The 27,988-nt window shown below is 44.7% G+C and overlaps 1 protein-coding gene and 1 pseudogene across 1 annotated transcript in view; one reads left to right on the top strand and one right to left on the bottom strand.

The window, feature by feature from the left end:
- Positions 1-27,988, bottom strand: part of DDHD1 (DDHD domain containing 1) — a 91,105-nt gene that overhangs the window by 37,184 nt on the left and 25,933 nt on the right. The window contains exons 4-7 of the mRNA XM_090034387.1: positions 25,234-25,362; positions 22,982-23,129; positions 2,184-2,290; positions 1,769-1,875 (exon numbers count right to left, since the gene is read on the bottom strand). Coding sequence (XP_089890513.1) covers positions 1,769-1,875; positions 2,184-2,290; positions 22,982-23,129; positions 25,234-25,362 — 491 coding nt within the window. The remainder of the gene's footprint in view (positions 1-1,768; positions 1,876-2,183; positions 2,291-22,981; positions 23,130-25,233; positions 25,363-27,988) is intronic.
- LOC149872395 (uncharacterized) lies at positions 17,245-18,680 on the top strand (annotated as a pseudogene).

Below are 27,988 nucleotides of genomic sequence, written 5' to 3'. Positions count from 1 at the left end.
AAATGGTTGACTTTTTTTTTTTTTTTTAAAGCATGGTACAGATTTTAAAATATTCTGCTATAGATCTTAAATGGATGTCTGATACCTCCCGTTTCTTGTGGAATATTCATATCCCAAGATGGCATGAGATCCACACTGCAAGAGGGGAAGTAAAATCCCTCTAGCATGTCCCAGATCCCTGCCCCACAGACCCCAATACTTACCGCAGGGGTCCAGATAAGTGGCAGCCGGGAAAAAATGCTGACGCGGGCTCCACAGTTCTGGAGCTGCCTGAGCCTGCGAATCGGCAAACGGCAGTGGCAGAGCTCTGGAGTAGCGCGGGCTGCTCAAAAAGCAACAGGGAACATAGCTGGGAGGCTGGCAGAAGAAGACGGGATGCCAGCCGGGAGACACTGCCTGCAGAGCTGGGATACCCAAGCACCAAGTGCGGGGGAGCGGAGCTGAGCTGAGCATCTGCCGGAAGACTCCAGCAGACAGGACAAGAAACACCAGCCTCAGAAACCGAGGAAAGCCTGGGAGCAACACCGCAGCCCCATTAGGGAGCCCAGGTACCGTGGCTGGGAATGGCAGCAAGGAACTGCTAGCCCTCTCTGACAGCTCGACGAGGAGGAAGATGCAGCTGGCTGTGCAGTCCTGCATGGGAACTACAAGCCCCACCAGTCTGGGAGGAGAAGGAAACCGACTACAGGTCAGCCAGGACCCGGGGGCGGTCACACTGGAAAGACTGACCAAGGTGGGGCACAGGGTGGCTGCCTGTCCTCACAACTACTAGGAGGGAAGGGACAGACGAGTTCTCCTATCCCCACCCGAGTGGCCAAGTGGACACTGGGAGACAGAATCCCAGGAGTCCATTGGCAGATGCCAGACACTTTCAGTTGAGTTTTCTAAGTTACAGTTAGCCCCAAGCTGGAGCAGGTTTAGTTGCCCGAGCCAGTCTGAACTTGAGGGACCGACCACGGGGAAGATTTTTCTGGCTGGGAAGACCAGACCCATCTCAAGACAGGCGGCGTGGATGACACTATCATCTAGGAGAAGACCTGCAGGGTGCAGCATTCGCCCAGGCCATGGATGTGGTAACAGTGGTGTACAGGGGAGGTTTTGGAGCCACACTAAGAAAGACCAGGGTCGAGATCCCTTTGTCTTGGGGCCACCTACAGGGAACTGCCTCCCCAGTAACGAGCAAAGACGTGGCAGGCGAGTAGGAGCAGCACCCGAACCATCTAGGTGGCACCCTGACGTTGCTTGGGGACAAGGCACCTATCAAGAAGAGGCTGAAGCCCTACAACATCTACAAGCGACACACACCCACATACAAAAGAAATTACATTTACTCAAGCATATCAGGAAGCCAAAACTCCTAACCCACAGTGTGGTCTGCATTAGGAATGTTTTTGAAAAGGCAGGGCTTGACTCAAAAAAAAAATCCATGTTTAAGTCAGATGCCTTAATTCCAGCCAATCTAAAAATAGAGCTGTCCCTCTATGAAAGGGTTGTGCAAGACATACCCAAAAAGGAGCTATGAAACAAGATGACACTTTGTCCTTTAGGAGAGCAGCCTAAAGCAGAAGGGAGACCATAACAGGGTGTCTACTTCCACAAATACATTTCTATGAAAGCGTTTGACAAATATATAGTTATTTATCTCTTGTTAAATACATCTCAGAAGGACTTTTCCTTTTTTATTTATTTAGAAAAGAGTGGAAAGTGGGCGCTTCATTTCAGCTATCTTATACTATGTTCTAGCACAAAATACATAAAACGCACTTACTTCATCTCTATAAAGAGGACTTGTATAATACATTATATCCATTGCACTGCTGTTCAGCATATCTCTTAAACCACGTACTTTATCAGGAGTAATGGAGTCAACGGTGTCTAAAAAAAAAAAAAAAGAAGCCCAAGTGTTATATTCAAAATCACGATAAATGTAGATGAAGACAATGTGGACAAATGAAAACATGAGAAGCTATGTCTGGTAACCACTTTAGCAAATTTAAGTAATGGAAAATCCAAAGGAGTTAAGTGCTGATATTAATGCTTCAAATAAATCCAAGCGTCAGCTCTCCTCAAACAGAAGACAAATTCGTATTTGGCTTGACCTAAACAGAAGAACATTTCAATGCAAGTCATTATTTTATTAGTACTTGTAGAAGTCTAGAAAATTGTATTTTCAGTGACTCTACCTCCATCAAGAGCAAGTTTAGATCTCCATTCAACAGGTAGGAACTCAACATGTGTTGCAAGATTGGAAAAGTACTTTTCTTCTATTTTTCTTGCAGTATCACGCATCCTGAAAAATTAAAATGTGTATTTTAACTGAACTGTATGCATTACGTAAAATAAAAGTTAACACGTGTCAGATTAAAAGTGACCTGATGTACAGGCATGATAACTTGCTCATATTATATCATTCAACTTTTATGATATGCATCACTATTAATATACATGTTTATTTTTACATCTAAACACAATGTCACCTGAACATTCTTACTGGTCTAAATTGTCATGTAATGAAAAACTTTTTGTATCATCTGTGCAAAAGACCGAGTTTTAGGAACTTCTATTGTGTTACAGTATGGGGCTGATATAAAACACATTCATGCCAAAGAAAGTCTTCCCATTAAGGTAAATGGACTGGGAATTACGTTGGAAGAACTAAATCCTGGTCTCACTGATTCATGAAAGTTTTGCCATCATTTTCAGTGGTTCAGGATTTTGCCCCAAGTGTGTAATCCACTACTAATCCACTACATAAAGCAGCCAGCAAATTTAGCTTTTTAGAGTATATAACAATTACAACATGACTGAATGGAGTATGAAACGGAGGAGTTAGCTTCTTCTAACAGGAAGGTGGCTCCTAGAGAGGTCAGAAGCTTGACAGTTCATAGAGCAAGCAACAGGAGCATTTATTAGTTACAGCAGAACAAAAGGCTCACTAAGCTGCTAAACTTCTTTTCCTTTTTTAAAACATGTTTAAACATAACTTTAAAAAGACACACAGATACTTAACTTGAAATGTAAGCGACTCTAGAGAAATCCAAGTATTTTTAGGAACTAAATGTGTCGAACTCCCCCCCATCTGCTGCTTTGGGGAAAGGAACTTTAATTTTTATTTTATTTTTCTTTAAAGAGAGAAAATAGAAGTCCCCTCTGCTGCTGTGACAAATCATCCAAAAAAGGGAAGCTAAGACTGCAAATAAGACGAGACTAAAGCCATTAAAAATTCTATGAAATAAGAAAATTGTATTTTTCTCGGATGTCTTTCCACTAGCTGTCTCATGTCCAACTGATAACGTTAGCATTTTTTGAAAAAGTAATGCGACGTCAGTACTCCTTTTGGTAAAAAATGTTAAAACAGTTGAGCTCATTGCCCCATTACAGGCAGAATGTTTTGAAAAAGAAGAAATAAGACTAAATCCAGGGGTGCAACCATATTTGCTTCTATTTTCAAAGCAAAGTGCTTTTAATGCCTTGATCTGGACCAACACTGTCTTTACAGCTTTGTCCACAGCTTGGGAACTTCAGGGAAAGAAGGGGGCCAACAATCCAAATGGTGCAAAATTAGCACTGCAGAGCTGTGGGGTAGGCAAGTAGGTTGAACACAGTTCAGGTTCCTGCCACTTCCTTCTTTTTGGAAGTCAACTCAGTTATTCCCAGCCAGAAGCTTGCTTGCTGCCACCACCGCAGGGAAGGCTGGTTCAGATGACCTGGCAGGAATATCCATGAGATTCTTCCTTAAGAAAGTTTCCTATTACGAATGTTGCCTATCCCTGATAAGGCTGCATCATGGATTTAGTTATTGCTGCTTTACAGGTGGGTCTGAAGGAGTTTTATGTTGCATGTGGGAAGTCAGGAGCCGCTGCCACAGATCAGGCAACCAGGTCCTCCAACCCCAGTTGTACCTTAGCTCTACCACTAGCAGGTCCCTGAAGGCCATGGGGAAACTCTGGGCAAATCTCTCCCACTTCCCTGCTTTGTATTGCACATACAAATATCTACCTAATTCACTGCGGATGCCAAGAGAGACTAGCAGATGACAACAGTGCTTGGGAAAAAGAGTACTCTTTGTGAATGAATGCTTGCCAATTGTTTTTAAAAGAGCATGCCTTTCCCAAAATGATTATACTTCTCTAAAATGAGAAAGCTTTTGACTTCAACAGCAGCTGACTGAAGTTTAGGCCATTTGACTGAAAGGATTTTTTTTAAGAAATGGAAGGGAAACAGAGAAACTTTCCCACCCTCATTTAAAATGATTACTGCTGCGCTGGCTAAACAACCTGCACTGCCATTTTTAAAGCTTGGGCTGAGGAGCAAAGTGCTTGCAAGGTAAAGCAGAGCACTCAGCGCGCAAGAGAAGGAAATGGATGAGTAACAGGCAAAAGGGCTCATGTACACGTAAGGAGTCTTCTTGACGGAGCCCAAAGGAAGCTCCATCAATTCTCGGATGGATGGTCCCCTCCCACCCCCCATCCACCCTGCGCAAGGCCAGAACAGCAATGATACTGGGTAAATACGGAGGAAAGGCAAGGGAAGGGAAGAGAAGGGAATCCTCAGATTTCTTAGGGACGTCACAAAGGGGAAGACAAGTGAAAAGATACAGAGACAGCGACAATACATGCCTTGTCCTTACATGCAAACTGACTTTACGCTGGCAATCAGGGGAAAACCCCCAAAACCCTATGTCATTTCTCAGAAGATATTTTAGAAGAAACTCACATGAGCCTAACTTCTCCCCCAACGAATCTCCATTTTACAGTTCAAGACGAGTGGGAAATTCAATATATATTGAATTTACTATATACCCAGGGGGAGCTCTTTAAAGGGTGTGTATGTGTGTGGATATATCTATATGTGAATGTATATAAATTGGTTTTTAATTATATACACACATGCCCTCTTGTTATTTTAAAATAAAATTTAAAATGAAAATTATCTATCTAAGGGTAGGGCATGTGTGTATATAATTAAAAAACAATTTATACACATTCACCTATACATATATCCACATATACACCCTCCCTTTAAAGGGCTTCCCCCAAGTAACGAAGACAAAAGAAAAAATGCCTGATTGAATAAAAAGATGACTGTACAGCACAAGACAGGAAATTTAAGTTCTTAAAATCTAAAGCAGGCAGGCTAGGAAACACCAACACTTGTTAGGCAGAGACAGAGGTTTCCATTACCACTGGGAAACAAAGCGGTCAGTGGCCCACTAACACCAAGACCGATAACAACCAGACAGGAAGCAGTCCGCTCCTCAACTCAAACTGGTCGAAGCGCAGAAGCTGTACGCATGCATAACGCACAGGATTTCCACACAATAAAAACAACGAGCTGGGAAAGCAGAGTCACACCTTTGGAAAAGAACCAAGTCCTAACAGAAGAGGAAGAAGGTAAAAGCTTCACACCATCGTAAACATCAAAACAGCACGACAACACACATTATAAACAGGTATAAAGTTGACTTGACTGAAACAGTATATCAGAGCCCTTTAAGCGTGCGACGAAACATCTTCAAATACTGCAGCCTTTTTTTGATCAATTAAATTACTAACCTTTGTTGGGTTTTTAAAGATGTCTAGTTGTCAGATAAAATTCACCCAAAAGCTTGGAAGGTTATGGGACCACAAAAGCCAAACTCATCTGACGTATCCATGGCTCTTCTTTCTTTTCAGAAGCAATGGGGTATAGACTAGGCAAATTGGACCTTCCCATCATGGAATACTGAGTTTCCAGAGGTGCGCGGGGCTCTAGTCCTGTTTGGAAGGGTTTGGCATATTACTAAAACCACCCTTGGGCAAGTTGATGATGAGGATTTCCTAACAGTCTCCATTTCAAAAACAAAGCAGCTGCATTTGGAGAAGCAGTCCTACTAGGAGCTCTCTCAACCCGTTAGCAGAGCACCCTGTGTCCCCACCGTGTGCCCCTTTACGTTTTCCACAAGGACCAGCCAAGCACCACTCCAGTCTCATCTCTGTTGCTAGCTCTCTCTCGATTCCACTTCATCTTGTCCAGTCTCCTGGAACAGGTCCAGACTTTCTGTTGTAATGGATGAAAGGCAAACTTTTCAACAGCTCCTGGGTGATTTAGAAGCCTAAAAACGCTGTTGGATACAGCCTCTGGAGCATGCCCAAGAATACTGCCAAGGCTGGCCATGTACACCCACATCTGCACACATCTGCACCTGCGAATTAGCCAGAGGAGACGGCTCAGGCACACACCCCAGCACATGGTCCCTGGCTCTCCACATCTGGAAAAACAGGATGTGGCCCACAGGACAGGGCTGCCCAGATGCATCCAAGTTGCCTACTTCGTGGGTTCATCTTATTTCAACAGTGCTCCAGGACTCACTCGAGAGGCCATACAGACATAGTCTATATGACCTTTTTTTTTTTTTTTTTTTTTTTTGAAGACAGACTTGGGCACTTTTAAACGTAAGTCTCATTACAACTACAGATCCTAAGACATGTTCAAAAACTTTAATATAAAGTTAGAAGCCCAGAATACTCACTTCATGAGAAACACAGCTGGTCCCTCAGCCACTGCAGAGGAGTTGCATTTTATATCTATATCTATATAGATAGGGATAGATATATATAGAGATATATATAGTGTAACAGTATTTTCTCTGTGTTAAGGGTATATATGCAATGAAGACACATGAAAAAATACAGAGATAACAAAACTACAATCCCTTTGTCTGTATGGGTCTTCCTTGGATCTCAGATTATAAATATGCTAGCACTACAGTCTCCTAAATTTCTATTGGTTTTAATTTCTACCATTGCATTTCACATTAAATATAATCACAACCAAGTTCTTCAAAATGGGTTCAAGTATACTTCTTAGTTACTTTGATGCATCAGATAACTGCACAGCAACTACAGTAATACATATATAGGCTACTGACCAGTAAAAAAAGAAAAAGAATACACTATAAGACACGTTACAACTAGAAATGGAACTGTTAACCTTTTTTTGTCCCCTGTTAGGAATTGCTGTACTAGCCATGTTAATGCTGTCAGTGCACACAAGATCAAGACAAGCCCTCGTTCTACTCTAGCAGCCGTACCTTGCAAGGGATGCTTGGTTTTCTCACATATTAAAGTAGATTAGCAAAACATTTTATGTACTCAACACAAGGTCCCAGTGAGCTACAGCTCATTTGGCACAAAGATTTTCACATGGCACTTCCACTTATGACCAATTTAATACCTTTTGGCCAAAAGAAAAATTTGTTCAAGCTATCTTTACGACCCCTATAGGAGGTACGTCTGTACATGTATTATTATCAGTGTAGCTTTTGGGGATGCTGCTGTTATCACTGGATTTCTTTCTGCTCTTTCTGGTTCACTTTTAATTTAGTACTTGCACTATTTCATAGATGGCAACTCTTCAGTCACAGATTCAATTAATATCTGACAGATGAGATGAAACCTGATCCAAGAAACAGGTGGAAATAATTCTTCTCCCAGATGCAAGTGATCTGGCTACTGAAATCTTTGTTCCAGAGAAAAAAAATATTTAAAACCGACAGCGACCACAGCCCTTTTATTTTAGGGTTCAAATAAAAAGAACAGAATCACAGGCGATGGATGCAACATGGACGCACCTTTATGGGCATTTTGTTCCACAGATATGTTATGCACGTGGAACAATAGGCTGGAAAATAAAGGTTTATGTTTTGGGACTCAGTGTGGATGAAATGCTTTAAGATTCTGCAATCAATTTTGTGACTAAAGCAATGAAATAATTCCTTTAATTCTGCTGCTGCATATCTCAGTTCTTTGAGTGTGCCCTGGCAATGAACATTAGTGTGCCTGTTATCGCTCTGATTTTCTTTGCACTGAACACCCCTTAAAGTGGAATAATGTAAGAACAAAAAATAAAAATCAGAAAGTCTATAAACAAAGCAGCTTTATTATTATGATATTAAGTTGAATCCACAGACCTGGCAGAGGAAAAATACAGTTCCTAAAGAGCTGAAAATATTACCCAGAGTCATTTACTGCCTACTCCTGTCTGCAAAAGTTTCAGGTATGGATGATCTCAGATTATAGGAAAAGAAACAGGCCATTTAACCTTTTCAACTTCAGAAAGTGCAAAAATCTCAGCCAAAGGGGTTTGTTTATTTTTTAAGTTAAACCAGATCCAAGAAAATTAAAGAAAAAGAGGACAACTTGCTGAGTAGAGCAGCCTACATGGCCTTGTGCTCTCTTTATCTTTCTGTTCCTTCAACTGGCTGTCCTACCTTATACAGCCTATAATCTTTGGGGCAGGAGATGCCCAGCTATTATGCTTGCACAGCAGCTAGCAGGGGTGTGTGAAACAGGCTGTATTCAATTTGGATATGGCCCAAGTCGGGGACAGTGATTCAATGCTGATTGGGACAATCACCGATTCGGCCATAGACACAGCTTTAAATATTTTTTCTACTTACCTTGAGGTACCAGGCACGGCTCGTGAATGCTGCAATGCTGAGGCACACGGGGTGTCCCACAGGAGCATGGGGGTCCCCAGCATGCTTGGTAGCAGACCCAGAAGTGGACCAGAAGCACTTCTGGGGCTGCTGGGGAGCGTGATGGGGGGCCACCTTGCACCCCTGCCAGCTCAGCAATCGGCCATGGGGGGACACCGGATGCCCCCCAGCAGACCCAGACAGAACCAGTCACTGAGCTGGAGGAGTGTGGGGGGCCCAGCGCACTTCCCAGCAGAGCCAGAAGTGGACCAGAAGTGCTTCTAGTCCACTTCTGGGTCTGCTGCTGAGCATGCTGGGGGCACCCCCGATTCTCCTGCGGGATGCTCCATACATCCCAGCATCACAGTGTTCATGAGCCACCTGCTACCTGGAGGTATGTAAAAAAAAACATTTAAAGCTGTGTCTGTGTCCAAATCGTCAAATCTTTCCGAATCTCTCTGAATCAATTCAGAGGGCTTAAGGGACCTCCTGATTCAATTTGGATTCAGTGATTTGCCACCGAATCGGGCTGTATCTCTGCTGAACTGAATCAGCGACCAAAGCTTCGCACAGCCCTAGTAGTGAGCACAAACAGGATTGGCATTTTAGGTGCTATAACAGTAGAAGCAATGAGTATGACCACCAGAAAGAGGAAAAAAAAAATGGTGCAAACACTTGGGGGGGGGGGGGGTGTCTTTTACAGCGCTTGTTCCACTGCCACCTGAAGAATCCTTTACTGGTTGCCAGCTGCCGTTTTCAATTAATCCTTAATGGAAGGGAGTACAAAAGCCTCTTTAGCTGACTTGTCAATAAGCATTTACTTTGTTGGAGGGATAGGCTGCCTGGAAACCAGCAGCAGTCATCAGAATGATGAAAAAGGCAACGTATGCATTTTTTGATTCTATCGGTCTTAAAAAATATCCTTTGCCAAGGGCTACTTGAACATCTCAGCTCAAAACAAAGGAAGGAGAAGAGCCTGGACCCCAATAGCAAAGACGTGCGCCACAGAGGGATTCTAAGAGACTGACACCAACCTCCCTATTGCTTACACTGACTAGGCCTTAGAAGAGAGGTGGTTAGCTGGTCAGTCAGAAGTCAGGCAGAAGGTAGGACAAGGTGGCACCTCAGGATGCAGACAGAAGTTATAGTTTCATAGTTTGTAGGGTCGGAAGGGACCTGAGCAGATCATCTAGTCCGACCCCCTGCCATGCAGGAAAGAGTACTGGGGTCAAATGACTCCAGCAAGGTGTTCATCCAGCCTCCTCTTGAAACCCCCCAGGGTAGGAGCCGGCACCACTTCTCTTGGAAGTTGGTTCCAGGTCGTAGCCGCCCTGACTGTGAAGTAGTGCCTCCTGATGTCCAGTGTGAATCTCCCCTCTGTCAGCTTGTGACCGTTATTTCTAGTCACTCCTGGTAGTGCTCGGGGGGAACAGCATTTGTTGCACAGTCGGACCCCTGAAAGCATTCTACAGTTGTGCCGTGACACACGCAGGGCTGCAGAGCATTTTTGAAGTGCCGATCGTGTGACAACTTGACCCTTATCAAACGAGGGATCAGATGAAGGCATCCACTTTGGAGAACCTTAGGGCTGGGTTGATGGTGGGGCCCCACTGCCTTACAGTCATTCCCCCCCGCTCAGGCGGGGTAACCCCCAGCCTGCAGCTTGCTTCCATTCCCCTCTCTCCACTCCCTTCCTACAAGCAGCAGCAGAGCTGGAAGGGTGGGGGGGCAGGGCTTTAGGAGACAGGCAGGGTAGATTCCCCACCCCCCAGCCAACAGGTGAATGTGGGCGGGGCGGTGCTTTAACTCACGGCACTTTATGTAAAGCGCCATGAGTTAGTGAGGGCCTGCACATCTGTCAATGCCCTTAGAGACCAACTGGCTCAGAAAGGCATGAGTTTGCACAGCAACAACCTACTTAGCATTTGATGAAGCAGGCTGTAGCCCATGAAAACTCATGCCCCTCTGAACCAGTCAGTCTCTAAGGTGTGACCGTGCCCTACCTAGGCCTTAAAGGGCCTGGTTTGCCTGATGTAGAGCGCTCAGTCCAAACCCTCTTCAAGTAACCTTCCAAGGCACCCTAAAATGTTCTGTTTGCCAGCTTAAGGACAATCTGGACTGCAGCTCTCTAGGGGTCTGGTGTCAGCATCACTGGTACTCAGAGCTAAAGAGAAAAACTAGCTTTATTATCTCCAAGTTCTTTAAGGAGAGAATCATACAAATGCTGGAAAAGCCATTGAGGGTAACAACCTCCGCCTGGCATGAGCTAAACTCCTATGTCCAAAACAGAATCTTTTTGTTTGAGTTGATATCTTTTATTAGACCAACTTGGAGGTGAGCTGATGTTTCTAGCAAGCTAGACATCTGCATTTCAGATCTGTGCTGAAGCAGGGAGTTTGTAGGCAGTTTACTGTCAAAAAACGAGCTGCACCCAAGACAGGTGATTTTAAGTCTTAACCTTGACAACTGACAAAGAATGAGCATTGTGCTCACAGAAGTTTTTTGCTAGCGCTCTGCAGGAGCTCCTTTTGGAAGCGTCCCCACCCTGCTGCCTACCAACATTTCCTGTTTAAGACTATTTGAGAATGCTTTGAAATCCGCAGGCAGGCTCTCATCTAATTTTCTTAATAATACTTTAAAATAAATAGAGAGAAGACAAAAAAGAGCTACTAAGTAATTCTAGAAGCAGTGCAAAAAATACAGGCTCTGTGAAGCGCCAGGGGAATCCCAGGGGGCCTACTAGGATTTTTTATTAAACACTTCATGGAATGATAAAAGAAGTCTGAAAGGCAACATAATAAGTCACTGTCGCCACTGCCTGGCGATTCATTCGTCAGCACACTTACCTGCTTGTGCAGTACAGCTTCCACTTGCAAACATGCTGAGGGTTTCTATCCAATAGAATAGATCCCACTCCTTTGGAAAATGTCCCTTGCAAGTGGGTCTCGGTAAAGTTTGAGTTGTGCACCCCAGCCCCGACCAAGAGTAGTGTAATCCTGACTCATGCTCTTAACCCGGTGCCTGAACAATGGGCACAAGGTGATCAAAGGAAAGCCAGCTGCCCTGTTATTCAGTCGAGAGGGTCACAATACGCAGCTCCTCATCCTCAAACATCAGCTATCCCTAAGATGATCTGGCACAGAACAAGGATGGTAGGAACAGTGAAAGGGCAGGGAAGGGATATGCTGGAAGAGTGCCAGAGGTCAGGGGGTTGTTGCCTTGCCCCTTCAGGCTGTGTGATCTGGTACAGTTACTGGGGAAATGCAACACCCCCGGACAGGGAACTTGTTAGTGTAAGTGATCATTCAAACATTTTTTTTTAAACCTAGTTTTATGACTAGGGCTGAGAAGGACCGGTTTTCATAAGTCATTTTTTCCCATGATCCCTAAACAAAGGACTGTCCTTAAAGGCATCTTTGTTCACTGAGAGCACAGAAGTGCTGACAGAGCAGAACCATAAAGACGACATTCAGCACCAACCCCTATGGTGATATACTATCCCCCTACAAATATTCCCCCAGACTTTTCTTGTGATTATTCTAGATGCCAAAGAGGGGAATTCAGGTATCCTTTTCTTTCTACTGCACTCTAGCTATTCTGGAATTGTTTATGATACAAATAATATATACATACACACATGTGTACACCCCCCCATGCCTATATTAGTTACCCCCATGACTATAACCTACAGTCAGAATGATCTAATGTGGCCTATATTAGGATTCTGAACTTTTTATGGACTTCTTATAGAAGAACCTGAACAGTAAGATTATGTTTTTGTGCCATAAGCAGAAATACCATATTTACTGAAATCCAAGATGAGTAAACAACAGTGAAAAAACAAGCCTCATCTTGGATTTGAGTGCCAGTGCTTCAGCTCTGCCCCAGCCCCAATCCCAATTTTAGCCCAGGGCCAGAGCTGCAGCTTCTGAGACTGCTGCTGCTTGGACCCAGCACCAATTTGGTGAGTGGGGGTCAGAGGGCAGGAAGGGTGGCAATCTGGGTTGGGGATATGCAGGGAATGGGGCAGCAGCACAGGTTGGAGCTTGGATGGCGAATTCAGCAGGGGTGGCAGTACCACAGGTGAGGGGTACAGGAGTAGTGCGCTGCTGCCCCATCTCCTCCCCTTTTCTGTTGATCAGGTAGCAGCAAGGGTCAGCAAATGTGGCAGCAGTGTGAGTTAAGGGGAGACACTGATGTCAGGCAGCAGCACATGTTGCTACCTCCTCCTGATCTGCTTTGCTACTGATCAGAAGCACGGGTTAGGAAGTTTGGCAGCAGGATGCCAGGGGGATGGGGCGACAGCACAAATAAGGGGAGGAAAACCAGGCAGCAGGGAGGGTTGGATGGTGGAACAAGCAGCAGGGCCACAGGCAGGGAGGGAGGACAAATTTAAGGTAACTGTTCAATAATTAATCCTATACAAGGAAAATTATCAGGAGTGCACCGATAGAGATTTTGGGGGGTGATACAGATAGCTGATTTTTAAGGAGGCATATCAGTCAATATAGATCCAAATTTCTGATACAGTTGCGTTCAGCTGGTTAGTCTGTTGTGGTGGAAGGTGGGGTGGGGGGGAAGATCAATACCCCCCCCTGTGGTAAAGAAGGGAGTAGGGCTGGGGTAGATGCTGCCTAACTGGGCAGGGCAGGGCACGAGATGGAGCCACTGCTTGTCCGGGGGGCATGGGGCAGCTCCTGCCACAGCGGGCACCCTGGGAGGGCATGTGGGGAGGGGACATGTGCCCCGCAGATCTGCACAGGGTGGGGCAACTGGGCTACAGCTGAGGACTGGAGCCAGGACTGCGCTGGGCTCAGTCGGCAGGGGCTGACATTGGTGGTGGCAGTGGTGCTGGGAGGAGGCTGCAGCCCCCACCCCCCCAACTCCCTCTCCCAGTGCTGCACTGTCTACCTGGCACATCCCCAGTTCTTTCCGGCATGGGGTGGAAGTGGGGGTTGAGCCAGAGCCGTGCTGGGCGGGCGGCAGTGGTGCTCCCCTGTAGCCTCCTCCCACAGCTGCTGCTGCCCACCCAGAGCCCAGCCTTGCTGAGAAGATATTGGTGCAGCCCTGGCTCCAGCCCACAGCTGCAGCCTGCCCGACCCATGCAGATCTGGGGGGCACATGCCCCACCTCCCCACCGGATGAGCTGCAGCTCCATCTTGTGCCCCACCCTGACTGGGCAGTGCCTTCCCCAGACACTGTCCCCTCCCTCCTTCCAAGTGGGGCGTTGATCTGCCCCCCACACCCCTTCCCTCCCCTTCCACTACAACACTTACCAGCTGCATGCAGCTCTCCAAATGGCCGGGCTGTGCTCCTTGCTGTCTCCATGCTGTGCTGTGGCTATTTATCTGCCAAATTATTGGCCACATCAGGCCGATTTCCAATACAGCCAATTTTCTTTATATGGGTGCTGATCTGATATCAGACTGACGTATCAGTGCACCTCTAAAAACTATAGCAAATAGATTCTATAAATAGCAAACTATACAAATAGTGGAAGACTGTCTTGGATTCAGGTAACTACAGTATACGACTGAAACGCATGAGATTTATAGAAACACAAGCTTCCTAAAGTGGACGCTCCAGTTCCAGAAAAAACAGTGTTCCACATATGGACTTTTACTGAAATAACCACTCCAGAATAACGAGTCCAATAACATTTCCAAGTGTAGAAAAGCAATGTGAAGTTAAGAAAACTGGATCAAAGAAGAAACTTAATGCAGCAGGAGAGGTTAGAAATACGAAAGACATTTCAGCTTAAAATCTGAGGTAATGAGGAAAAAGAAAGGTGATGATGCCTTCTAGAAAAGCAACATTGCCTGCAGGGAACATGTATTAGTTTAAAAAATTTTTTAAAAAAATCACCCATTGAGTGAACAGTTCTCTTTCCCTCCTCATCACTCAGGATCAGAAATCAAAAGTAAAGCTGAGTCACAGGAAACTGCAGGAGATCCAAAATAAAGGCAACCACATTTTCCAGAAGAGGACTGAAGAACATCTTTCTGTCTGAACTCTGGAATGCTTCCCGAGACGGCAAATCAAAGCCTTCTCTTAAACACACAATGCCAATAGACACCTACCTGAGAGTTCAGCACCCTGTGACATTTTTCTCCACAAACATGCTATGTTAATCAGCTAAAATTAGTGCAAAACTTTATTTTTAAGCCAGCCAAATGACTGCTCTAGATGTGCAAAAGCACTGTCCCTTATTAAAATTAGCTTTTAGTTAACATCAACTTTGACAGGAACAGACTGTTATGCCAGCTGCCATGCTGCATTTGGTTAATGAATGTGCTTAAATACTACAGTGAGGAAGCAGAAGTTAACACATATGTTGTGCCACATCTTTCAAAAGACTTTAATTTGAAACTATGCACTGCTAACAGATGTATCCTGTTTATCTACTAGCATGACTCCATAGCTGTCAAGGCCTTTAGCCTCAAACCCAGGACCTTCACTGGGCCACACAGCAGCCCATCACAGCTATTTCTGCTCCTCCCAAAGGCTAGATGGAGAATGCTTCATGCCCCAAACTTCATCCACTCCGTGGGACCCAAGTAGCTGGTTCATAATACCCGACCAGCCATTTCCTCCATTTAAGACAAGGAATAACAGCAAGAAGTGGCTGGGCAACATGCTTTTTCCTGGACTTAGGCCAAGCTCCTGAACCCTATATAGATTTGTTGGGTTCTGATTCCTGACCCAGCTTGCCCCTGGACTCTGCTCACCTGCTCCATCTCAGGGTTCAACATTTTTGCATCCAACCTGGTAGCCCTGATTCCTGATCAGCCCCCAGGTCTGGTTGCCAACACCCCAGTGCTGACAGTTTGTCCATACCAGCTCATTCATGAAAGCCTGGTTTGGATCCAATCCATACCCGGTACCTCTGCTCCCAAACCTGTGGTGGAACCCATGCAAACAGACGAGGAACCACCATCATCTCACCCTAACTGTGGGAACACTGCCACCAGCACAACCCGTGCTTCTAACGTGGGGTGCCTGGACATGTGCTTGCCTGTTGCCCTACGAGAAAGAACAGGAAATGTGCCATGCCAGGCTCTAAGGGGCTGGGTCATCTTGGGGTTAGCACAACCCCCCCAGTGACTAAAATCCAAACTGGTCCTGACCTGAACCATAAAATACAACTATGTGCCCAACTACAGGCCACAGGCCAGACTTGTGCACTCCCAGTATCATCTGTTCTGCTGGACTCTGGAGCAGCAGGCTGTTTCATTGATGAAACTGTTGCTCTGAGCCTTACAAATGCCCCTGCAGCAATAACCCATGCCAGGAGTAACTGGAAGCGTTGACAGCTTGCCCCCGTCATCTGGCCCCCTTGTCTGGGAACTCAGCGTATTTGTGGAAATCCAGGTGCACTGGGAGAAACTTCACTTTGGGGCAACCTGGTTCCTACATTACCCTGAGAATCTAAGTTTCCCCTGGCTTGCCCATCATGATCCCCTGGTCCAATGGAAAACCCACAAGGACTCCTATTGCAAGAGACACTGTTGGAAGCCCTGGGGGGCCGCCTGTCCTATGATTCAGGTGGGAATCCAAGCATTTGCTGTCTGCAGAGGGCTCCGTCTCCTGGAGCAAAGCCTACCCTACTCTGGAAATACAAAGACTAAGGCTGATGTTTTTGAGAAAAGAAATAAAAAGGTCACATGAGGACTGCAGCTGCCCGCTCCTCCCCCTCCTCCCCACCCCCGACTTATAGCCTGGGGCATAAATCCCAGTGGGGCCTACCTACATGATGTCTGAGCCCAAGATGGCTGCCCTCTGTGAGTACTTTCACAAGAACCTGGATGGGGGCATTTATATGGGAATCCATCTCCCCTGCTGGGGCTCCAATCCTGTGCGTCACAAAGAAAGATGGAAGCCTATGCCTCTGTGTGAACTGCTGGACTGTGAACCAGATCACTGTCTGGAATCAATACCTCTACCTCTGATCCCAGAGTTGTTGGACTGTCTAAAGACTCCTTGTGGTCTCACTAAACTTGATCTCCACAGGGCATAAAACCCGATACAAATATGGTCTGGTGATGAATGGAAAAGTGCATTCCAGACCCAGGACAGGCATTTAGATACTTAATCACACCACCTGGGTTAACCAGTGCACTGGCCACATTTCAGAACTTTATCAAGAACATGCTGTAGGACCTATGAGACCAGTTTGTCATTGCCTACCTGGTTGACATCTTGATCTTCTCAGAGGACCCCAAACAACACGTGACATTATCCATATAGTTCTGGAGAGGTTGCATCGGCATGCCCTCTTCGTGAAACCATCGACTGGATTGTCATAGTAATGATTCCACACTCCTACCAAAGGTAGAACTGGCGGGTTACAAGCGGCGAATATATTCTAATACTCAAGCACGTGGAAATCCAGTAATCAACTCCATGACCCTCATGAGTACATACATGCCATACTGGTGCCAGGGAAAGATACCTATTAAAAATACCACTGCACAAGAAGTTACTCATCATCCTCCTTGGCATTTTGTAGAGTGGCAGATGCCTAAGCTTGGAAAAGCAGGACAATCAGTTAATTTGGAGTAATAAACTTGCATATTCAACTACACTAATTTGAATGGTTCCACCCAGAAGGCACCGTTTCATTTCTTGCTGAACTGCTTCAGGGAGTCAAGAAAATACAGCAAGAGAGTCAACCGCAGTCAGCAGGAACATGACAATCAGGACCACAGGTCATGTCCACCACCTACTAGCTTAACAGCATGGTGTTAAGGAAATATAAGTCATCATGATGCCCTGAATTAGAAGGTATGTGGACTGTACAGGAGCCCAAAAAGTATGCTGAAGAATATACACCACAGGTAACTCAGGCTGGCCCCTATGTGACAAAATGAGGCCACATCCAAGAGTTGCTGGCTTCTACATTACAGCTCCTCAAAAAGATTATTCTGTTCCTCTCAAGTTCTAACATATCCCAAGTGAACCCCTTGTGCTCCCCATTTATCACCTCACTGCATACAGGCTGCCTGGCCTGGTTGCACAGGAAAAATGAGATTGCTTGGGAACAGCTCTAGGAGGAGCAGGTACAAGCCCAGGAACCCTCAAGAACATGGACGTTGAGATTCTAGACAACAAGCTAAAAGTAACTGCAACATTTGGGAAAACCTCTTAACTTATCTTTAGTACAGATGGAAATGGAACAGTGGTTGCAAGCTGATCTGTTCCCTGCTTGGGAACAATCTGACTTGCTTGCAAGTCCTGGGAGTACAGCATGCAAGCATTTCGCTAGCTTTAAGCTGCATCCAAGCCCAACCTTGGGTACAGATTGTCACTTCAGAAATCTTAAGAGATGGAGATGATAGAACCTTACCCACAGAAATAAGGCAGACTGTGGGATGCAGCAACCAAAAGGAAGCAATTGCAAGCTGTTGCAGTCTACATGTGACGGCCCAGTCCCTGTGTGTCTACCCCATCAAAGGACTGGGCCTCTTCAAAAACTGCAACCAGATCACCAACACTGGGTACAGAAGATGGACACAAATGAGTATTGATTTAGACCCATGCATACATGAGCAGGAACTGGATTTATTTCTGAAGCCGAGGCACCTGCTGTCCAACAACTGAAGGACAGTGTCATTTTGCGACTGACCCTTATGGGGTCAACTGCAACAGCAGACATGGTATAAGCATGCATATGTCTTCACACCACATGCCTGATTATTGTTCCTGATGAAATATAATGCCAGTGTGTTTCATTATTCAAATGCGTGCAGGTAATGTTACTGTCATTAAGGGATCTGATTTTTACTTTATTTTCACTAGTCAGTTGTTAATCAGGAATTATACATTATATAAAGTAATGCCCCCTCTTACAGGCATACACCTAACAATGGCTACAGAAATGCCATTTCACAGGGAACTGCAGGCTTAGATAGAAAAAGTCAAAGCCCAAACTAAAAAATTCCTAGTTACAATATATCATGTAGGAAATACTGTCCAGCAAGTTTTAGATTGGATTAAAAAAAAACAAAAGGCCAGAGGACATCACTGGTGGGAAATATTTTTGGATGGTTGCCCCATTGCTATGGGACTTTTTTACTTGCTACTGTCTGGTTGTTTTGTTGTTGTGTTCACGGGTTGTGATGTTTGGAAGCACGAGTGTGATGTCCTGCTGTATAAAGCAACTCTGTTGACATATACAGTGCCCTCAAGACAGCCAACAGCTGCTAAAGCATTTGTGAATTGATGAGGCAATCCGCGGGCGGTGGCACTCAGGGTTTTGCAGTGCGCAGCCACAACTCTTTATTTAGAGTATGAACCTGGCTATCGGTTACAACCCCATAGGCTGCAGCAGTGTGGAGCATGCTAAGCAGAAGACTTAGCATAATGGCGTGGATAATGGCCAATGTGAACATCAGCCATCAAGGACAGGACTATAACCATAAAAAATGCGAATAGCCACTCCTGCAAATGTTGCCTAGCAACTGAGCTTGCAAAAAGGCTACTGTCTAGTTAAAGTTGAGCAAGCAGCTGCAAATTTTGTCATAGCATTAAAAAAACCTGCGTCAAGGATAGTTGGAAGATGTGCAGAAAGAGAGAAAGTGTGATAAGAAAAGTATGCAAGTATGGATGTGTTTATGCATGTAGAGTTTTAGAAAAATGCCCATAGTTAAAAATCCATTATGCAAAGAGCCTGTAAACAGTCAGTAGCAGTAGTAGTTGTCATAGTAGGAATAATGAATATGCAAGTAACAAAAGTATTACAAAATTTGGGAACAAAGAGTCACTGGACTACTAGACTGCTGCACTACTGGACTACGACCCCAAAGGTCCCAGTGAGACTAAATGGTCTGATCAACAAGAACTAACTTACAAGGTAACTAATACTTTTCTTAGTTCAAAAGTGTGCACTATCCACTTAATAAACCCATAATAGCAGAGTGGAAACTCCAGTCGCTCTAGCATTTTCTCTCTCAACCATCTACTGGTTCCCTAATCCAAGATGAGGAAACAATGGGTACAGCTTCAGAGACTTCCAGAATGCATCGTATCTGACTGAGGACCCCAATTTGCCTCCTCCTTCTGGCCCACATCCTTACAGCTGGTGGGAGTCTGGAACCACTACTCTGCTGCCTACCATCTACAGACCAATGGCCAAGCCGAAAGGACAAACAGGATCTCGGAGAAGTTCCTCCATTGCTACCTTAATTTTCAGCAGAATAGCTGGTCTTCCTTGCTGATGCTCACAGTTTGCATGCAACAACTCTGAACAACTCCTTCACAAGGCAAAGTCCTTTGTTTGCAAACGATAAGGTCCAGCCCCAGTTTCATATGGCACTGTACACAGAATCCACCTACCCTTGGATTTTCAAGAAGGCTGACCAAGATGGCTGGTCAGGTCCTGCCTATTCTGTTGCCCAACACCTTCATGACAATTGGGCTACAGTTTCCTAGGACCCTTTTATATAGGCCACCCTTGCAGCTCAACCCTGTGGCATAAAAATTACAACTATTTGGAGCCCTAGAAGTCCACCTAGTGTTTCATATATCCCTCTTAAAGCCAATATAGAGAATTTCTTCCCACGCTGGACCTGACCACCACAAAATCCTGTATGCGAGGTGGAGACTGGGGAAAGTCTGGTACCTCATTGACTGGGAGGGATGCAGGCCTGACTCCAGGTAGTTCTTGATTTCCTGGCTCTTGATTGCGTTCCCCTCAACCTCTTGGTTCATGACCTGGCTCACATTTGGACTCTGCTTGCCCACTCCGACCTGGCTGCCTCTAATCCAGTAACTCACATTCCTGATCGGCCCCCAGATCTGGCTGCCCACGTCCTGGTCCTGACAGTAACAGCACGAATGGTCAACACCTCACACATATATTAGACCGAACTCGTTCTTAATGCAATTAATAACATTTAAAACCAGACTCTGAGAGTTTTGACCTTTGCAATTAGTAACATCTGACTAACGGTGAGTCACTGAAGTTTCACTGACTTTTCAGAGTCCATCCCCTAAAGAGAGAGCACGCTACAGGGACCTTTGGTGAGGTCAGTAGCCCATCCATAGACTGCCATTAAAGTGTTCTCGCATGCTGACTTCACTAAGACTTTGAACAGTTTTTACAGATTTCAAAGTAATACTTGTACAGCAGGGATTGGGTTTTTCTGCTGCAAGCAGAAATACAAATTGTACCTGATCTCAGAATAAGATAGATGGAGGGGACATACCAGATACATGCAGTAACTGTTTCTTATGCTTAAGCCCAAATCTAAGGTGTTCTGAGGAAGAAAATCTCAGCAACAGGACTCCCAATGTCACCCCATTACAACAGGGGACTGTTTGGGAGAGGCATACTCCTTTGCCCAGCAAAACACATTGAGGGGAGCCATACGGTTCGGAGCAGACACCAGGAACCACTCCGCCACAGCCCCAGTGGAATAAAGCTTGAGGGCAACCAGCACGGTTTCATTAGGGGCAGGTCATGTCAGACCAACCTGATCGCCTTTTATGATCAGGTCACAAAAGCACTGGATACAGGTGTTGCCGTGGACGTAGTCTTTCTGGACTTCAGCAAGGCCTTTGACACCATCTCCCACCCCATCCTCATTAAAAAATTGGGTGACTGTGGCACTGATGCCTACACAGTCAGATGGATTGCAGATTGGCTGAAGAGTCGCACTCAGAGAGTGGTGGTGAACGGGTCATATTCGACTTGGGAAGAAGTGGGCAGTGGAGTCCCCCAGGGCTCGGTCCTTGGGCCTGCGCTGTTCAATCTCTTCACCAGCGATTTGGACGACAGGGTGAAAAGCAACCTGTTTAAATTTGCTGATGATACCAAAATTTGGGGTGAGGTGAGCATGCTAGTAGGGAGGGAAAGATTGCAGCAAGACCTGGATAGGTTACAGGGGTGGGCTAACAAAAACAGGATGCGTTTTAATACTGACAAGTGCAGGGTGCTGCACCTGGGCAGTAGTAACCAGCAGCACACTTATAAGATGGGAAACTCCCTTCTTTAGAGCATAGAGGCAGAAAGGGATCTTGGAGTCATTACCGACTCCAAGATGAACATGGGCCGACAACGAGAGGGTCACGGTTGGCAGGGCTAACCAGACCTTGTCGTGCATCCACAAGTGCATCTCAAGTAGGGCCAAGGAGGTGATCCTCCCCCTCTATACAACACTGGTCAGGCCACAGCTGGAGCATTGCGCCCAGTTCTGTGCGCCCCACTTCAGAAGGGATGTGGACAACATGGAGAGGGTCCAGAGGAGGGCCACCCGCATGATCCAGGGACAACAGGGCAGACCCTACAATGAGAGGCTGTGGGACCTGAACCTGTTCAGCCTTCACAAGAGAAGGCTGAGGGGAACCTGGTGACCATCTATAAACTCACTAGGGGGAGGACCAGAAGGGTTTAGGGGAGGCCTTGTTTCTCCTAGCGCCCCCCTGCATAACAAGGAATAACGGCCACAAGTTGTTGGAGAGGAGGTTTAGATTAGACATCCGTAAGAACGACTTCACGGTCAGGGCGGCTAGGATCTGGAACCAACTTCCAAGAGAAGTGGTGCTGGCTCCTACCCTGGGGGGCTTTAAGACAAGGCTAGAACAAATACCTTGCTGGGGTCATTTGACCCCAGAACACTTTCCTGCCGTGGCAGGGGGTCGGACTTGATGATCTGCTCAGGTCCTTTCCAACCCGACCAACTATGAAACTATGTCCGTTTAAGAGGCTTGTCCCCTGCTGACATTACATACATAGTATGACATCCCTACAGCTTCCCCTTGCAACTGGATGCAGTGAAAAAGAAAGGTCACTGAATTGTTTTCCCCACTGCCTTCTGTTTCAGTCTATAAAAAGGTGGAGAATCTTAAAAATTCAGCCAGCTCAACAGTTTGAATCAAGCCATTCACATATTAGCCTTGTAAGAGATCATTAAGATACAAGGTTGGTAGTCAACATAATGATTTAGGATGCTTATTTTTTTCCCCCAGCAGAACTCAATGTAAAATAAATTAATCAGACTTGGGAGAGTGACTACCCTACTCATAACTAAGGTATGCCTGCTGTCAGGAGCAACACCATGCACCCTAGCTCCTCCTTCGCCCTTCCCACACTTATGCGCTTTTAGCTCACTGACTAATCTGCCAACCAAGGAGAGACAGATGAGATTCCCTTTGTTTTTAATCAAGTGAACTCTTCTCCTTTGATGGCTCTGTATGTCACTCTTCACAAGCCCTAGAAATGTATCATCTTGCCTCAGTAGGGCCAAAGGTGCTAGCCAGGGAATCAAATGAAGGCTTAGGTCTTCTGGCTTGGTACTGCTCTTGCTAGGCCCAGAAATTCAAGCTGGAATTTAAGATGCAAACTGCAAATAGTTGTGCATCCATAATGTCAGCATAAATGACCCTGGAGAAAAGACATCTTCTAATGAAGGCTCTGGTGTCATCATTTGGATCATTAAGTATCTGAATGATGCTAGCAGAGACTTGATGTGTTGGTTTTTATTCACTCCTAAGTCATTATTGAATATATGATGAAACACTCACATAGCTGTGTTTTTGATGATCCTTCCTTGGTCCATTTTCTGCCCAATACCATGCACAACAAACACTATGTGCCCAGTTTGTGGCGGCTTGTCTTCTAATGTAGCTTCTTCTACATAGCCTCTATGAAGTCTTGTCCCGCTACTGGATGCTGCAGAAAAAAAATACCCTCGATCAACTGTATTCCTTGATGCCTGACATCATCATATATTCTGCTAGACCACGCATCAACATTACATAAACACACAAACCATTTCGCAAATATAATACACTTTGAAAAATGAGTGCACGCAATGCCTCAGATGGTCAAAGTTGTCCGAGAAACCTTGGACAACCACTTCTCATTACACTTACCAGCCGATGTCATTTTCAGCGCGGATTTTATAATTTAAAGCCTGTTTTGAAAAAATGAATTTTCAAATATCAAACAAACAATTCATGTTTATAACAAATGACATGCCTCTGTATATTTCAAATATCAAACATTTAATTTTCTCAAATTTTGAAAATACTCCCACAGAGATTAGTGTATATATAAAGTTTCTTGGCAGCTGTGTTTCTAACCTATGGATACAAAAAGCATCATCAGCATGATTGATATGCAACTCCCTCATTCAATGAATCGAGCTGGGGGGAAATTTTTACTTTTCATTTCAGTGACAAAACCCAAGACCTTCCCCCTCCCCCCCACACATTTTTTCAGTTCAGTAGCTGAACGTCTAAATCAGCTATTCATGCAGCCCTAGCCTCAACATTCGTATACTGCCTTGCAGACAGCTGTGAAATCCTCTGGCAAAGTGCACCTCCATCCTCCCCCCAGGGGTATATACAAATAGAAGAGTAGTGTCTTAAAATAGGACCAGTTAGATCAAGCAGGACATTATTGTGCTGTGAATAATACCAACCCCCATGGTCACTATGTGGGGGTTCAATGGCATTCAATGATAAAAACCGAAAAAAGGTTTTCTAAAACCACCAAAGTACCATAAAATAAAGCCCTTATATTTGAAAAATGTTTAGATTGCAAAATCAAGCACTTGCAAGTTAGGAAATACCAGATTAAAGGGTAGTCTGTGGAACATTCATTTTGCCCCATTTTGGGCAGACTATTACTGCAGCTTTCGGTGCCTCACTCAATGTGCAGTATGACTTACGCTCACTGAACGGGCAGCTATTTAACCCCCGCTCCCTTCTCATTCAGTGTTTGGCCCTTTGCATTATTCATTGAACATGGTCCATACCCCGCTCTGAATACAGTTATTAGCTTCCTCAAGGCTTATCTATGGTAATCTCAACATCATATTTTAATTCTTTATGAACATAAATGAACTAGCCCCACAACATCCCTGTGAGATGAGAGAGGTTATCATTCTCATTTTACATTGTGAAAATGGAGGCACCGATATTAAAGCCGACAGTCAACTCATTTGGGTGCCCCATGTCAGAAACCTCTTCTGTCTTTATTCTTTCAGAGAACTTTCCACTCCTAGGTTGCCAGTGCAGGTCCTCTCGACCCCTATTGTCCGTGCTCACCCGTTCTGTTAAACACCAGCGCTCTCGATTGGATTCCCCAGAAAATGAGGAACATATGTTGAAGGAGGCCTGTGTGCATTTTGATTTATGTGACCTGTCCAGCACCACACAAGAACACTAGGATTCACTTAACTTATCTGTGAAGCTGTCCTGTCTTTTTGTGCAACCCTGCCTCATTTTCTACACACCTTCCAACTTCTGCAACAAATGAGGCAGAGGCCCGATAGAAAAGTCTCTCACTACACAAGATCAATGCAGCCCCATGTTGAATCTATGTTATGTACTGAATGAGTCAAGTCCTGTGGAAAAAATGTGTGAGATCAAGTAGTTAAAGCAAATGCACGAGAGGGACAATTTAAAGCTGCACAAGTAACTTTTAAGTTGGTATTTTGTAGCTCCGGAGTGCCTGACTTTGCAACCTTACCATTCTTTGAATACAGGGTTTTATGTGATACAAAAGCTTCTATTTAAACTATTTAGTACAATTAAATTGTTAGTCTATTTTGTTTTTAATTACAAATGTATGCAACAACTTAACAGCACTTCTCTGAGTCATTCACCCAGAAAAGTACAACAGCAAAAACTATCTACCAGTGAACCAAAGAACTTCAAACTTGACAATCAGATGAGCTCTAGAATTTTCTTCTCATAATATCAGTGCAACAGAAGCTATTAAAATAACAATATTTATGATATTTTTTACACATGCTCAGAAACATTACCTTTGGAAAACCCCAATTTTTGAGTAACAGTTCTTGCAATTTTAGATGTTGTTGCATCACTGTAAAGATACACTTCATCCACACTGTGCCAGTCCACATGATTGCGACTCAACTTTAAACTATGAACAGCTGTAGCAAAAAGGAACAACTTTTAGTTTAAATGACTAAGCAAAAATCCAGACAGAGAAGGGAAGAGGGACACACAAAAAATACAATGACATTCTAGTATTTAAATTTAAAGTCTGTATTGCTTTGACCTTAAAACATTTATAGACGTCGGACTTGCTCATCTAGAACAACTGGGCTATTCCTTTTGGAAACATCAGAACAATTCCACTTTACTCCCTTCCCACATGGTTCTTCCTTTTAGGAATGGAGACTCCCTGACGAAAGGGACTCTTAGCTAAAAGGCAACTCATGGGGGAGCTAGTGCTTGCAAATTATTTCTTGAATCAGCTGGTGCAGTCAGATGTACACCCGTACCCCTGACGTCAACTCAAGCCTGAATGAGCAGGTACACTCATGCCATCTCTGTGTCCTGTGTGTACAGCACCTAGCACGCTGGAGCCCTTATCCATGACTGTGGCTCTCAGGTGCTATGGTAAACACACCTGCATTGGGGGTTAAATGTGAAGAACTAACAGCTAGAGTCCTTCCAACTGGGGAAAACACAGCTCTAAGCTCCACAAATAAATGTTACTGAACCAAAAATTCTCTCACCAGGACAGAATGGGGATTTTTGAGAGAGGGTCACCAGTACTTTTCATGTAGCCGGCCGACACTTCAGCTAACAGTTTCCATACACAGGTACCTGAGTGCAGCCCACTTAAGGCCCCTGACCTTGCACGAGGTTTTCAGAGGTACTCATTACAACTGCCAGCTCATTACAAGTGCAAATCTCAGAAATCTTACATTTAGGATTTGCACTACTGAAGCTATAGGAGAGCAGCTGCGCTGATGGAATTAACTCTGATAGTGTCTGTCTCGACAATATTGAAGCTGTACTTTAAGAAGAGGCACCGCCAACAGCCCTGCACTAAAAACAGTATGATTTAGCAGTGTCACCAGATCTGGAGAGCCTGCATTCATTCAAAGCAGAAGCAGGGGGTATGGAGCATGACAGAAGTCGTGGTTTCTGCTCCTTATTGGAGGCCATGAAGGATTTCTTTCTACTTTTATAAATCTATTCTGTGAAAGTTTGAACATGCCTTGGACAGTTATACTACAGAGTCTAAATCTATTACATAAAACCCTGGTCATTCATAACCTTTCCTGTTTCATGACTTTGTTTCATTGCCAAACTGTAGAGGGCTAGTGCTCTCAGATGATAAATTTAAAGTCAGGAACACCGGGGAGGAATGAAGTAGAAGGGAATTTAAAAACACACAGTAAAAAACCACTTTATGCAGAAGTGAATGAAACTATGCAACCACTCTGGATTGGTGGCTCCAAAGACCAAAAAAAAAAGGATGTTTATGCTGATAACAGAATTGTGTATAAAAATAAAAGACAAGCCATGTAAGTTTAGGGTGATATTTGGCAAAGAACCAAAGGCATTCACTGATTTATAAAAATGGCAGTCTCATTTTAGGGCTGGTTGCTATTGTTTCAGGGAATCTTAGAATGAGGTGTCAGAAAGGAAAGGGGGGCTCTATCGACATCATGAATCCTCTCCATACGGACTGCGACAAAGATGGTAATGGGATAGGAGGACTGGGGACAGGGACAAATCCCTGCACGTGTGGAGAGAAATTATTTCTTCCAAATGAAAAAAAACCCAAATCCTGCACACGTGGACTCTAGGGCCATGCTGTGGGATGAAGAAAGTTCCTGAGCAAACTGGAAATCCAGGGACTGACATGAACGCATGCCTCTGCAAAAACCCCTTCATTCAGGTGAGGAAAAGGGGTCAGGCAGAGGCAAGGGGTGTGTGCATGGAGGGGGGCATAGGGAAAGGATGCCTTTTGTCTTAAGGCCAGTGACGTGGGTTAGTGGAAGCCTTGGTCTCTCACCACAATAAAACCTTCCCTCCAAACTGATGGATTTTATAGGAAATCAACAAGACTACTCAAACACAATCCATTCCTACCTGGGAAGAATGGGGCATTAATGTTCACTGGTATGTTATTCTCCAAAAACTTATAGCTGAATAGTACCTGCTTCTAAGCCCCATACCTCCCCCATAATTGCTGACACTTCTCATTATATAAAAATCAATCCAAAGACCTGCAATTACTTAAGTGATAGAGCAGATATTGCTATCATCTCCTGCACGAAGAGAACTGTTACTGAGGACAGAGTTCGCAACCAAAGCAGTTGTGGCTGCTGTTACAAATCCTCTGGCAAACTTTTTAATTCTATGCACGCACCTGCAATGTGTTTAACTTTTAAACATTTAATTGTGGAACGCCCAGATGATAGTCAGGTAGGCTCACTACCATCAGCGAGGGAAAGGAAATGCAGATGCATTTTGAAACCTAAAATGAAATTCTGCTCTTCAACACAGGAAGAAAATATTAGACTCTTCTTTTGCTTATACTTAAATATATTTATGCTTTTGTCATCTACAGGAGAAGACAGGAAAACTCGGATTAAATTTAGAGCAAACTGAACTGCTAGTATGGAACTTCAAAGCACTTGCTGTAGACTTAACTCTGCTCCTGTTGAAGTTAACAGTTTATTATTATGGGTTTCAAAAGGGAGCAGACTTTAGATCCAAGACAAGTGATTCTGAAAACCCTCTTCCTCCCTCCAA

Source organism: Crocodylus siamensis, chromosome 2, assembly GCF_052110815.1.
Source record: "Crocodylus siamensis isolate JL-2025a chromosome 2, ASM5211081v1, whole genome shotgun sequence".
Taxonomy (NCBI): domain Eukaryota; kingdom Metazoa; phylum Chordata; order Crocodylia; family Crocodylidae; genus Crocodylus; species Crocodylus siamensis.
This window is presented reverse-complemented; position numbering and strand designations above follow the sequence as displayed.